The sequence below is a fragment of the Salvia hispanica genome, chromosome 2 (assembly GCF_029641045.1).
Source record: "Salvia hispanica isolate PSC_SH4W2 chromosome 2, Shi_PSC_v1, whole genome shotgun sequence".
Taxonomy (NCBI): Eukaryota; Viridiplantae; Streptophyta; class Magnoliopsida; order Lamiales; family Lamiaceae; genus Salvia; species Salvia hispanica.
In genome coordinates, this window is record NC_142693.1 from 31,863,348 (window position 1) to 31,878,468 (window position 15,121).

The 15,121-nt window shown below is 37.3% G+C and overlaps 1 protein-coding gene and 3 pseudogenes across 2 annotated transcripts; all 4 read right to left on the bottom strand.

The window, feature by feature from the left end:
* Positions 1-241: 241 nt before the first annotated feature.
* On the bottom strand, positions 242-1,204 carry LOC125192714 (putative receptor-like protein kinase At2g23200). Its single transcript, XM_089065026.1, has one exon. The coding sequence runs from the start codon at positions 1,202-1,204 to the stop codon at positions 242-244; it is 963 nt and encodes a 320-aa protein (XP_088921152.1).
* A 7,568-nt stretch (positions 1,205-8,772) lies between these two features.
* LOC125192732 (receptor-like protein kinase ANXUR1 pseudogene) lies at positions 8,773-9,801 on the bottom strand (annotated as a pseudogene).
* A 1,243-nt stretch (positions 9,802-11,044) lies between these two features.
* Positions 11,045-12,116, bottom strand: LOC125192742 (receptor-like protein kinase ANXUR2 pseudogene; annotated as a pseudogene).
* On the bottom strand, positions 11,146-15,057 carry LOC125207661 (putative serine/threonine-protein kinase PBL28; annotated as a pseudogene). The gene is made up of 5 exons (XR_016136045.1): positions 13,923-15,057; positions 13,592-13,821; positions 13,052-13,519; positions 11,467-12,927; positions 11,146-11,360 (listed from the first exon to the last, which is right to left on the bottom strand). The product of XR_016136045.1 is annotated as a putative serine/threonine-protein kinase PBL28 (transcript).
* Between the last annotated feature and the right edge of the window lie 64 nt (positions 15,058-15,121).

Consider the following 15,121-nt stretch of genomic DNA (forward strand, 5'->3'; position numbering starts at 1 on the left):
AGTCATTCTAACTTAATAAACTTTTACATCCAGATAGGCCAATTTATAGCTATTGTCGAACCTCTGCTATAAATTCATGATTTGGAATGTTGACGAGCCTTTGAAAAATTGGTGCATCTTCTTGAGTATGAGCTTGCTCTTGTGGTGGTAATCCTGGGATTTGATCATTAGGGAAAATCTCAGCCTTTTGTCAACATTAAATATCTTAGTTGCTCTGTATATAAATGGAAATAAAACACATTTACCGGATCCGGATGGCCAGTGATTTTGCATCGACATTTCCTTCTGCTGTAACATTACGGGCTTTTATAAGCAGACACAGAACCTCAGTAAATTCCAGTCGTTTCTCTGGAACTTCATCCAAGCATCTTTCAACGATCCCTAAAAAGCAATTAAGACTACATGTCGAGATCTGTCCCCTCAAATTTGAAGCTACAATCTCCTCACCTTTTTGATTACGAATTTTTCCAATAGCCCAGTCAGACAGTTTACATTCTTTTTGGGGATGGCTCTCTTCACATGCTCTTTTCCCAGACAATGCTTCCACCATCAACACTGCAAAAGCATAGACGTCACTAGCCGTAGTATACTTACCCGTGGTCCAAACATGGGGATCAAGATACCCAGGCGAGAACGTGCCAGCCGTGCTGTCGATGGTCTCGGAGACATCCACATCAATTTGTTTGGCCGACCCAAAATCAGAAACCTTAGCCACTAAATTTTCATCTAGAAGAATGTTCGAGCTCTTCACGTCGCCATGTATAATTACTGAGTTTCCGGGGCAGGTATTGTGAAGATGGTGAAGACCTTGACATGCTCCAATGCAGATATTGAGCCGTTCGGTCCACGTCAGCGGGTTTCTGTTGCTCGCCGGCCCATAAAGGTGATCGGCAAGCGTTCCATTCAGAATGTACTCGTACACCAGAATCATCTCCTCCTGCTCACTGCACCATCCAATCAGAGTGACTATATTACGATGCCGGAGTTTAGTTAGTACTTCGATCTCCCTCATGAACCCCTTCCTACTTAGTATTAGTGTCTTATTAGTCTCGGGCTGCTTTAGACGCTTCACCGCCACCAACTTGTCACCCAAGGCGCCTTTGTAAACTTCTCCAAAGCCACCTTCTCCGATTAGATGATCCCTGTTGAAATTTCTGGTGATGAGCCGGATCTTGGCAAGAGGTAATTGAAGATGTTCCTGCATCGCAGGACTTGAGTTGAAGAAAGAATCCCAAATTTGTGCGAATTAACTTCGCTTCTTGTGTGCTAAGAAAGTAATGTATATTGACTTAGTGAATGTTCTATCAAATTTCAAGTTGCTGGCACTGATGTTATTACGTCATACAAAAAATTGTCGTGTCAATGTGAATAAAATATAATACTCCTATAATTTTTACTAGTTTTCTACGGTTGTATTTCTCTTTTTTCAACGGTTGTTATTATTATAAGTTTATCCTATTTTACCGAAGCCACCTATCAAATATTAATGACTTTTTTTAATGCATTGGTCAAAATTTCTCCTAATAATTCTAGATTTTTTATACATTGATCAAGCATGATTTCCTTTGTATGGGTGACCGCTCTAAATTAGAAAGAGACTTATGAGACTTATTAATAAGAACCACGTATAATTTCAATATTTGGGATTTACACTAATAATATAGGTGAGTGGCAGTGGCATATTTAGGTGGGAACAAGGGGTACACTAATAATATATTCAGTACAAATCTATGGAATACATGTTTGCTCTATGGAAGTCATGTTTGTTCCAGTGGCAACTGCCGGCTGCTGCTCATTTCAACCTATTGTCCCGTGTCCGACTCTGCGAGGCTGCAAAACCAGAACTTTTTAATACTTATTCACCTTTTAAAGTTTTTTAATTGTACTTTTAAGTTATGAGTGCTACTATGCGCTTCTATTGTTATATCTCTGAACTAACGTTTTTTTTTTCTTTTTTTCTTTATGTAATTAGTTCTCGTAGTTATGTAATTATTTGCACTTCTATTTTCTTTTCTAGATATCGGATTACAATAGTTTGTTTTCATTATATTTTATTTTTCATATTATGCCTATTTTTAATTGCTTTGGTTTTCTATATAATACCGTATTACTATATTTGATCATCTATGTAAATATTACTTGTAGTAAGACTCATAATTCAAATAAAATATTCTTACTTTTTATATAGCTTTGTTTTTCTATATTATACTCTATTATTTTTATTATTTCATACAATATTATTTTTAATACAACTCGTACATCAAATAAAAATTCTTGTTATATTATAGTATCTCATAATTATTTGTTGTACAATTCGTACCCCAAATTTTAAATTCCGGATACGTCACTGGTGGGTGTGTGTGTGTGTTTAATGATTTACTTCTGGTATGAATTCAAATTGTGAGAGGAATTAGAAGTGAGTAATTTAATTCTAAATTCAAATATTTTGCAGAACCAATATTGGCTCAAATTTCAATTTCGCAATTCAAATTCCAAGATATCAAATGGAGCATAAATATTTATAGAAAAAGATATTTCATTCATCTCATTCTAATCTACACAATTTTTTTTTGGTATCCTTATTTGAATTGAATTCATTTTTAATCTATCTCATTACATTTGAAAGTTTGAATCATTTTCTTTATTGAATATATCTTTACTACCTCCCTCACGAAAAATAAATAAAATTTAAATGATACGGGTTTTAATGCGCATTGGTAAAACAAAAGAAATGGAGGGAAAATATGGTGAAAGTAGTGGTACTGGATTGTGGGGTCCACATTTAGAATAATATGTAGAGTTAATATTGACTTAAAACTTTTTATTTTTAGAATTTGTCTAATTTTGCTGGACGGTCCAAAATGGTAAAACTGGTTTATTTTTTGTGGACGAAGTAGTATTTTAGTATATCTGTAATTTAACTTTTTTTAAATTATTTATTTTATTTCGTCTCTACTTTCCTACTTTATTTTACTACTATTTTCTAATTTTATACTCCCTCCGTTCCATGTTAATAGAGTCATTTTACTATTTCGGGGAGTTCCAAGTTAATTCAGTCATTTTTCTCTTCATCTCTTTTACTTTATTCACCATCCATTTAACACACTATTCTTAAACTCCGTATCGAAAAAAAACGCATCTATTAACAAAGAAGGGAGGGAGTATCTGTCTCACTAATTAAACGTGAAGTCACTAAATATTTGTTTCGTAATCTTTGTATCCAAATAAACGTTTCAATTACAATAAGACACGAGGGAGTACATCATTTTCGTACCATTTTCGTGTGAAAATATAATACTCCCTCCATCCCAATAAATATGAAATATTTGGTTTCCAACACGTGATTTATGCAGTGTTATTTTTTAAGTGAGAGTAAAAAAGTAGATTTGTTTCCATTTTAGAAAACGTTTCATTTTAATGGAATCTAGTCTCTCTTATTGGTTACTGCGATGAACACGATGAGATGATTCTTGTTTATGACTACATGTCTAAGGGAATGCTGGCTGATTACTTACACAATCAGTCGACACTCTCGTGGAGTGAATGGCTTAAGATATGTATTGGAGCGGGGCGAGGTATGGACTATCGTCACTCGGGTTGCTCCATCACACACCGTGATGTCAAACCTACTAACATCCTTTTAGATGAAAATTACACAACTAAGGTTTCGGATTTTGGGTTGGCCAAACATTTAGGACATGATATATTAAAGAGAGTCATATCTTCACAAATCTTAAAGGTTCATTTAGGTATTTTGATCCAAGTTATTTTACCACCGGTGTACATACAAAGGGAAGCGGCACTTATGCGTTCGGGATAATATTATTGGAGGTATTGAGTGGGACACCCGCGGTTGAGGGAAAGCTTGCAGAAAGGATGAGGTGTGTATGACCATGTGGGCAAGAAAAAATTTGAAATGGAAAAGCTGACCAGATTGTAGCTTCAAATATGAAGGGCGAAATATTGGATAATTGCCTCAAGACATTTGTTGGGGTTGTTAAAAGATGTTTCATGTTTGCATCGTGATCTGAAGAAACGACTCACAATGACTCGTGTTGTGGCACAACTTGACTTAGCCCTTGAACAACAGGAGAGGAAATGGACAACAACACAAAAATTACTACTCCCTCTGTTACATAGTAATAGAGTCATTTTGTCATTTTGGTACGTTCCACAGTAATAGAGTCATTTCCATTTTTAGTAAAAGTCAACACATTTTTTCCACACCTTCTTTACTCTCTCTTACTTTTTTCTCACTTCATCTCTTTACGTTTTTTATTTTCCACTTTATTCTCCCCCTACTTAACTCACCTAACACAATTTTTCTTAATCACCGTGCCGAAAAGAAACGCCTCCATTACTATGGAATGGAGGGAGTACAATTTTGGCCATTATGGAATAAAGGTGAAAGTGAATTGTTTCTATGTGTAAATACTTTACAAATATTGTATGTTTAAGTTGTGATGAATGACTTTCATATTTCTGTGTTGGTTATGATGGAACAGGATCAACATCAAAGTATCAAAATAAGGTTGAAGTTGATAAGCTGTCAAAGGCCATCCCTGATGGAATCCCTTTCATAATAAGGTTGAAGTTGATAAGCTGTCAAAGGCCATCCCTGATGGAATCCCTTTCATTCGATTTGGTGAAGCAAAAGGACATTGATGCTGATTATTTCAGTCTCATGCGTAATGAATTCGCAAGAGTCCTGGAAAATGGAGAGAATGCAACAATTGAAAGGCTCCACTACATGCCAAAGCATGAATTTGAATTGAGAGCAAAGGTTTGGAATAGTATATATTTGCCTATCTGGATGAAATAGATTACTATCATACTATGTAACACTTGGTTTTTGTATGTTTCAAGACCATTAACTAACCTGAAGCATGTGAACGTGGTCGAACTAGATGTTTGCAATTTGGATGGGCGTCAGCAGCACTTGGCGTATGCGTCACTACACAACAATCTTCATGAACAGCAAGGCATAGTTCAAGCTCAAACCCGTATATCCGGCTTTAACATGGTGATTCACTTGGATTTTACATGATTTTAGAGGGTAGTTTTACTTGAATTTGATCGTATATTGTGTATTTTAAGACATGGTTATAGCTACTTCTCTATTATGTTGGTATTTTGACCATTTTGTGAAGAATGTGTAGAAAAATATACAAAATATGTGGATGTGCAGCTGCTCAATGTTCGAGACAGCTTTTCTGGAGATTTTGAAGTCCGACTCGCATGTAATGCATACCATTCTCTTCGTCTTCGAAAGAGCTTCGTGTGGATATCTTAAACGTCTCAATCGGAGTTCGGTAGAAGAAGTTATGGCCGTTTTACCCAAGACTGCGCAGAGCAGTGACATAGCTGGCGACCCGCCAGGTTAGCATGCGAACGAATCTGGCGACCCGCCAGCAAAACACGAAAAAAACGCCGTAAGCAGCTGGCGACTCGCCAGCTTCGACGCACACCCAACCTGGCGACCCGCCAGCTTCGTCGGACATCTTGTTTCGGGCCCAAAGTCAACCCTAGGTATATATATGCCTAGGAAACGCCTCCAAACACAACTTACACGCCTTCTACCCCAAAAATACCACTTTTTCACCTAGGAAGAAGAGAAGAACGAACAGAGGACGAGTATTCATCGCAAGATTGAAGACGAGACCTCCAATCCGCCCAATCCAATTCTAGGAGTTTCTACTTTTAGTTTTATTCTTGTTCAAATAATGTTTTTTAATATTTCTTTGACTTTTGTGATGAACATGAGTAGCTAAATCCTTCGTAGAGTTCTACGGGAGAGATACAATGATTCTTATGTTTAATTGATTTCCTTTTTCTATTGTCTTGGCTCATGTGGTTATTTTGACTTCTCTTGTGCTTATACATTTATTTGATTGATCACCTTATAAATGCATGTGGATTTTACTACAATACCTGAGAAGTGAGTAGTTTAATTTGAAAGAAGAGAAGTTGACGTCTTTGCCAATATAATCGACAGATTTGAGCCTTTGAATGAAGCTAAGTATCTTAGGAGCTTTTAGGAGTTGTTACCTTAGTTCTAGGAAGGACACTTCGGTTCTAGGTAGCAATCTACAAATTATATGCTTTGAGAAAAGATATAGTTTTACCTTAGTGATAGCTTAATAACCCTTGAGACCCTTTGTTGGCATAGTTAAGAAATTAGTTGAGCATAGAACAGTTGTTATCGATGCCGTAGGATTATACCCTTCTCATCCTTGATCTACATCCGTTTTCTTATTTGCTTTTAGTTCTCTAGTTGTTTTTAATTGCTTTTACCTTGCTTTTAAGTAGATTTAGAAAACTCAAACTTTCCGATTCATCTAGATAGTAGTTGAGGTTGGTTCGTGGTAATTAGGTTGACACTCATTGTCTCTGTGGATACGATACTCTTTGCTTACTATTTGCTACATTAGCCCCGTACACTTGCGGGTGTACTTGTGTTAAAAATAAGTTGATTCACATGGTCTTAAAGAGTCCAAATTGCTCTTGGGGTTGCCAGGGTATTATGCTACATACATGAATATGGCAGGGATTTGATCTATCATAACATCAGATCGAACAATGTTTTACTTTGTGATGATGAAACTGCCAAGATAATTGATCCTTTTCTATGGACTAAATGCCAATATTGTAGGACAATATTATAACAAGAGTGTCATCCTAATCTATTGATTGCTCACAATCAGAAATATAATGTTTATAACTTTGGTGAGATTCTGGTTGAGCTCTTGACAGGTAGAAAAATAGTTGATAACACATTACCAGCAGGACAGCGTCACCTTGTGTCGTGGGTATGCAGCACAACAACAACGATATATTTTTTCTCGGTGTGTCTTTGTTTCGTGTATACTGTTACTATGTATATATGATAAGTTTTAAAATAATATGACACCAGGCATTACCATAGCTCGGTTCAGACAAGGTACACAAGATTGTGGATGCTAGATAAAAGCAGACTACCCGCCCGAGGCAGTTAACAAGGTACTACCATATAGTTTATTTGTCTGATAAGTGTCTTGCATTTGGTTTCATGATTGTGATGATTTATTTTAAAAACAGATGGCTCAAGTTGCTCAATGGTGCCTTCGGAATGAACTTTATGATCGTCCAAATATGAGTGAAGTTGTAAGACAACTCGAGCTGTGCCTTCCTGGAAAAAAACCACAACTGATACGCCCCAAACACCACAAAGCCCAACAGTAGACGACGTCCCAAGCTCCAATGGTTAACCACCAACACAAGACCGGCCACAGCGCCGCGCAAAAGTCACAACAAAGACTAGAGTATATGTAATTTAGAGCATAATTTTCGATAGCAAAACGGACCTAACAAATTGAGAAAGCATGATGAAGATTATAAATGATGAGATATCATAATCAGTGAGTCCATTTTCAGCAATGATTTACCAAATATACCATTTCCAATCACACATTCACCACTTAAATCGTCTGAAATAATTTTATAGTTTAAGTGACTGTCATTTCTCTAAGAAGAAAGGAAATACTGTAATCTAATGAAATGAAATAATCATAAAGTTATTTCTCTCATTTCGGATGGCGTCTATCTTCAGCTCCCCTGCTTTCATGCAAAATTAGATGCAATCTGAGTCTCAGTTGATTTGGTTTCGCCAAGGCACAGCTCAAGATCTTGTACAACTTTATCCATCTTTCGACGATAATATCCTTCATCTCCAAGGCACGATTGAGCAACTTTAGCCATCTGTTTATAAAGCAAAGCATCATAATCATGAAATCAAATGCAATAAACTTATCAATAAACAAGTTATTTACCTTCTTAACAGCCTCGAGTGGGTACTCTCCGTTTAATCGAGCATCCAAAACCTCGTGTACCTTGTTCGAATCCAGCTGTGGTAATGCCTGGTGTCTTATTAATTCAAAACTTAACATACATAGTAATAGTATACACTGAGAAACTAGAATTTATTGCTATGCTGCATACCCATGTGACAAGGTCTCCTTCTCCTAGTATTTCACTACCTGTCAAAAGCTCAAGGAGAATCACACCAAAGTTGTAAACAACGCCTCGCCCGTGATCAATCTTTAGTTTAGGATGGCTTATATCATCAGAAAAATAATCCAGACAGTAGCACTGAGCCCAAAGGTTAGGATGAATTATCTTAGCAGTTTCATCATCACAAACTAAAATATTCCTGGAATTGATGTTATGATGGACCGATCCGTAGCTATGAATGTAGCATAATCCTCTGGCGACCCCAAGAGCAATATCGATTCATTGGGACCATGTCAAAGCCGGATATAGGTTTGTGCTTGAGCCTGTGCCTTGCTGTAAATGAAGGATGTCGTGCAGGGACCCTCGTGGAGCAAAATCATATGTCAAGACCTGCTGACGCCCACCCAAATTGTAAACAACAAGTTCGACAATGTTCTCATGCTCCAGCGAAGATAATGATTTTGAATCCTACAAAGCCATAGACATTCCAAATTGATAAACTTTTTTCATCCAAATAAGCCAATATATAATATAGTTATTCCAAACCATTGCTCTACGTTCAAATTCACGATTAGATATGTAGTGGAGCCTTTCAATAGTTGCATCCTCTCCATTTTTCAGGATTCCTGCATATACATTATACGAGAGACTAAAACAATCATCATCAATGTCCCTTGTTACACCGAATAGAATGAAAGGGACATAGTCTTCTTTCATGGCAGTGGCAGAAAAGGCCTTTGACAGCTGATCAACTTCGACCTCGTTTTCATCCTTTGGTGTTAATCCTATGTCACCATAACCAGCCAAAACAAAGAATATCATTGCAACTTAAACATCAAATATTTTTAAACCATATATACATTGAAAGATATCACATTTACCAGATGGGCAATATTGTGACATTTGTGATGCTGACCCGTTCCTCCCCTGCTGTTCAAGGGCTGACTCAAGCTGCTCCACAACACGGCTCATTGTGAGTCGTTTCATCGGATCAGGATGCAAACAACTTTCAGCAACCCCAACATATGTATTGAGGCAATCTTCGGAGATATGTCCCTTCAAATTTGAAGCTACAATCTCGTCAGCTTTTCCATTTCGGATATTTTCTTGAGCCCATATGCTCATACACACCTCATCCTCTGCAAGCTTTTCCTCAACCGCGGGTCTCCCACTCAATACCTCCAACAATATTATACCAAACGCGTAAGTGTCACTTCCCTTTGTAAGGAAACCCGTGGTAAAATCACTTTGATCAAAATACCCAAACGAGCCCTTAACACTTGTCAACCCAAAATCCGAAACCTTAACTGTGAAATCTTCATCTAAAAGGATGTTAGTAGGCTTGACAGCACCGTGTATGATGGAGCAATCAGAGTGGAGATAGTCCAAACCTCGCCCTGCTCCAGTACATATCTCAAGTCTTTCATTCCACGAGAGAGTAGACCCGCCATTGCTATCACTTGATAGCTTGTGGAGGTGATCTGCTAGCGTTCCATTCCACATGTACTCATAAACAAGAATCCTCTCTCCCTGATCATTACAGTACCCAATAAGAGAGACTAGATTGTCATGTCGGAACTTACTTAGTGTTTCAATCTCCGCCGCAAACTCTGCCTGGCCTAGACTCGGATTTGATGCTAGCCGTCGCTTTATGGCCACAGCAGTTGTCCTTTTGTTATCAATGAAGCCTTTGTAGACTTTACCAAAGCCACCCTTCCCAATCACATTCTCGTCGCTGAAATCCCCAGTGACTAAGTTAAGTTCAGCAAGTGAAAATCGACGGCAGAGATTCTCAGACGTTGATGATTTCATCGTTTCAGCTCAAGTTTGATTTACCAAAAGAAAGTAGATGAAGGAAACATGCATAACAATAACAGAGGAAGGTTTACTACTTTACTTGGTTTACTTGGTAGTTGATCATTTTCAACATAAAAAAATCAAAATGTACATCTCTAACAACCCACATTGGGCTATTATATTCACATGAAAATGATGTCTACAATTTTCTGTACATCGCAATTTGACAATTTGCAAGCTTTTCTTCGCTTTTATCACGCTCATTTATGTAGGATTAAAAGTAGCAATATTTAACAAAAAATCATTAAGTAAAACTTTGGATTTTCATATTACTAATTTAATATGTATAACTATCTTTCAGTTGGTCAATTAAATACTCTATCCGTCCCATAAAAGATGTCACACTTGTAGGATGACACGAGATTTTAGAATGTTTTGTTTTGTGTGTTAAATGGGAAGAGAAAATATAATTTTTATATTAATGAGAGAGAGAATTTTTTTCAAAAATGGAAATATGACTTCTTTTGTGGGACAAACTAAAAAGGAAAGTGTGACATTTTTGTGGGATGGAGGGAGTATTAAGTTTGAACTTTCTATTTATTGAGAGACCAAATAGAAAATAAAGGGTTTTGTATTCTTTATAAATATAAGCTAGGATATAGTTCTTAAACGGCACAAAATCGTTTCCGGATTTATATATTCTTTCTGCAGCATATATACTAATAAGACGTCTCTGAATGTCCAAGACGAGCATAACAACTATTTGAGATAAGTGAATAAAGCAACTATGGGAATAAAGCAAGACAATTAGAGATAAGTGAATAAAAAAATAAGAGAAATTGAAAATATTGATTTTTATCAAAAGAGAAATAACCCATTTAACTCCACACATCTCAAATATTATTACCTTGAAATTGATTGTAGTAATTTTTAACTTTGGGGTTGATAGGTTTGATATTATGTTTTTATGACAATATTCAACTTAGAACTTGAATTTTTATTTAAAAAATTGTTAATTTTCAATTTTACAAGAAAAATGCAGTTTGTATATAAAATTGTAGCATGACCATAAAGATTGGTTCATTTCTTTTGTTTATATAGTTATGTTTCTATTTAAAGAAACCCACCAAATATTAGTAATTTATTTACTTCAATTTGGTTTCGTTTCCAATATTTCAGACCAATTTAGTCGCGTGACAATTTTCAGGGCACCTTTAAATCCATTATACATGGAACTAAAACAATCATCAACAATTTCCTATGTTTCACCGAATAGAACATAAGGAACATCATCTTCTTTCATGGCAGTGGCAGGAAAGGCCTTTGACAGCTTTATCAACTTCAACCTCACTTTGATCCTTTGTTGTAGATCCTGTGTCAGCATAACCAACACAAAGAATATATATCAAGATCATTCATCACAACTTTAACATCCAATATTTGTCAAGTATCTATACATACAAAGCATTCACTTTTATGTGATGGTATAACTCTATTCTGTCATTTTGGTGTTGTCGTCCCTTTCCTCTCCTGTTTATCAACTTCAATCTCCTTTTGATACTTTGGTGTTGATCCTGTGTCACCATAATCAACCAACACAAACAACACCAAGATCATTCATTGCAACTTAAACTTCAAATATTTGTAAAATATGTACACATAGAAAGAATTCACATTTACCAGATGGTATAACTCGATTCCAAAATGGTAATTTTTGTGTTGCTGTCCCTTTCCTCTCCTGTTGTTCTAGGGCTAACTCAAGCTGCGCCACAACTCGAGTCATTGTGAGTCGTTTCTTCGGATCAAGATGCAAACTTCTTTTACAACCCCAACAAATGTCTTGAGGCAATCTTCCGAGATTTCGCCCTTCAAATTTGAGGTGGGATATCATGTCCTAAATGTTTGGCCAACCCAAAATCTGAAACCTTGGCTGTACAATTTTCATCCAGAAGGATGTTTGTATGCTTGACATCATGATGTATGATGGAACAACCAGAGTGAAGATAGTCCAAACCTCGGCCAGCTCCAATGCATATCTTAAGGCGTTCATTCCACGGGAGTGTTGACTGATTGTAGAGGTGATCAGCCAGCGTTCCCTTTGACATGTAGTCATAAACAAGAATCATCTCTCCCTCCTCATCGCAGGACCCAATCAGAGAGACTAGGTTACGATGGCGAAACTGAGTCAGTGTTTCAATCTCCACCGTGAATTCTGTCTGGCCTTGCCCATTCCCTTGACTCGGATTTGATACTAGCCACCGCTTTATGGCCACAGAAACTGACCCATTATCAATGAGGCCCTTGTAGACTTTCCCAAATCCATGCACCATTTCCGATCAAATGTTCGTCGCTGAAATCTCCTGTGGCTAACTGGATTTCGGCTAGGGAGAATAGACGGCAAAGTTGCTCAGCCATTGATGATGTCATATTTTGAGCTCAATTTGGTTGTCACGATATCAAGTAGTCGGAGCAAAACATAAGAATGTCAATGGCACGAAAAGCTAGTTGACTTTGCCAAATCATTAGTATTTCCAGAGAAATTACTCCAATCCGAGATTTAAAACAGCCAATTGGAATATATTAATTAATTTTTTTGTTTCTTAATCTAAACAGAACAAGTGAAGAATAACTATGGACTTTTACCTAGTGCATTTTCAGCAATTATTTACCAAATCTATCATTTCTAATCACATATGCACCTCTTAAATATTCCATGGCTAACTGAATTTGATATTCTATGAGAACTTAACTACTGTATTGAGCACAATAACATTTCTACAAGAAGAAAACTTCAGGTGGCGTCTTTTTCAGCTCCCCTGCTTTTTATGCATAATAAGATGCAATCAATCTCAGTCGATTTCAGCTCTGTGAGTGCTGTGATTTGGTTTTGCCAAAGCACCGCTCGAGATCTCGTACAACTTTACTCATCTTTGGATGATTATAAGCTTCATTTAGAAGGCACCGTTGAGAAATTCGAGCCATCTGTTTATAAAATAAATCAGCAGAATCATGAAATCAAATGCAAGAGACTTATCAGACAAACAAAATATTTTTTACCTTCTTAACAGCCTCGGGCTGGTATTCTCCTTTTAATCTACCATCCACAATCTTGTGTGCCTTGTCTGAATCCAGTAATGCTTCCTGTCATATTATTTAACAACATCACACATGTATTTTTTTTTTCGAAAATTTTAAAAACTTTATTCTCACACATGTAATATAAACGACACTATAACATTCAGAAAGAAGTTGTTGTGCTGCATACCCATAACCCATGATGCTGCTCTGCTCGTCGTGTGTTATCACCTTGTAATATACTACTACCTGCTAAGAGCTCGAGGAGAATCTTACCAAAGTTGTAAACATCATTACCCACATAGAACCTTGCCAGCTACTTGGGGTGTTGAGTCCATAGAAAAGGATCTATTATCTTAGCAGTTCCATCATCACAAAGTAAAACATTCCTGGATCTAATGTTACCATGGAATAATCCCTTATCATGAATGTAGCATAATCCCCTTGCGACATCAAGAGAGATGTGGGTTCTTTGGGACCATGATAAAGCCGGATATGGGTATGAGCTTGGGCCTATGCCTCGATGTTCATGAAGTATGTCGTGTAGGGACCCCCTGGGAGCAAAATCATATGCCAAGACCATCTCAATGCCATACAAATTGTAAACATCTAGTTCGACCAAGTTCTCATGCTTCAGAGAAGAGAATGGTCTTGAAACCTACAAAACCATGTGTTAATAATAAACTTTTTTCATTCAGACAAGGCAATATATAATATAGCGATTCAAAACCTTTGCTATAAATTCATGCTTTGGCATGTAGTAGATCGTTTCAATTGATGCATCCATTCCATTTATCAGGACTCCTCTGAATCCATTAGAATAATCATAACGGCTCGGTGTTTCCCTGAACTCTGTTCCACCAATTAGAATGAAAGGGACATCTCCTTTCATGGCAGTGGCAGGGATGGCCTTTGGCAGCTTATCAACCTCAACCTCATTTCGATCCTTTTCTGTTGAACCTGTGTCACCATAACAACCACAAAGAATACCGGATCACTCATCACAACTTCAACATCCAGTATTTGTAAAGTATGTACACAAAGAAAGAATTCACATTTACCAGACGGTATATCTCTATTCCAAAATGGCCAAATTCGTAATCTTGGTGTTGTCGCCCCTTTCCTCTCCTGTTGTTCAAGGGCTAACTCTAGCTGTGCCACAACTCGACTCATTGAGAATCGTTTCTTCGGATCGACATGCAAACATCTTTTAACAACCCCAACATATGTCTTAAGGCAATCTTCTGAGATTTCACCCTTCAAATTCGAAGCTACAATCTGATCAGCTTTTCCATTTCGAATATTTTCTTGAGCCCATATGCTCATACACACCTCATCCTCTGCAACCCTTCCTTCAACAGCTGGTCTCCCACTCAATACCTCTAATAATATTATCCCAAATGCATACGTGTCACTTCCCTTTGTTAGTACACCGGTCGTAAAATAACTTGGGTCAAAATACCCAAATGTACCCTTTAACCTTTGTGAAGACATGGCTCTGTAAGATATCGCGTCCTAAATGTTTGGCCAGTCCAAAATCTGAAACCTTAGCTATGAAATTTTTATCCAAAAGAATGTTTGTAGGCTTGACATCCCTATGTATGATGGAGCAACCAGAGTGAAGATAGTCCAAACCTCGCCCCGCTCCAATACATATCTTTAGTCGTTCCTTCCAAGAGAGAGCTGAGTCGCCATTGTAGAGGTGATCTGCTAGCGTTCCATTCCTCATGTAGTCATAAACAAGAATCATCTCTCCCTGTTCATCACAGTACCCAAGTAGAGAGACTAGATTAAGATGTCGGAACTTACTTAGTGTTTCAATCTCCGATGCAAACTCCGCCTGCCCTTGGCGGGGATCAAATGCTAGCCGACGCTTTATTGCCACAGCAATAGACTCATTATTAATGAAGCCTTTGTAGACTTTACCGAAACCACCCCTTCCAATCACATGCTCGTTGTTGAAATCTCCGGTGGCTAAGTTGAGTTCAGCAAGTGAAAATCGACGGCATAGATTCTCAGAAGTTGATGAATTCATCTTTTCAGCTAATATTGGTGATTGCCAAGTCGCCGGCTCGGACTAGATGAAGCACAATGGCATGACGAAGGTACTATAGAGGGGGATGGACATATCATTATCTGAATTAATGGCCTTAAATCTAGTTGTAGGCGTGTTGAAAATTCAACAAGACTATTCTAGCAAAAAACTTCAGAAGTAATGCTTGGTCTAAATTAGAAAAAAATACATATATGAAAAGGAGTT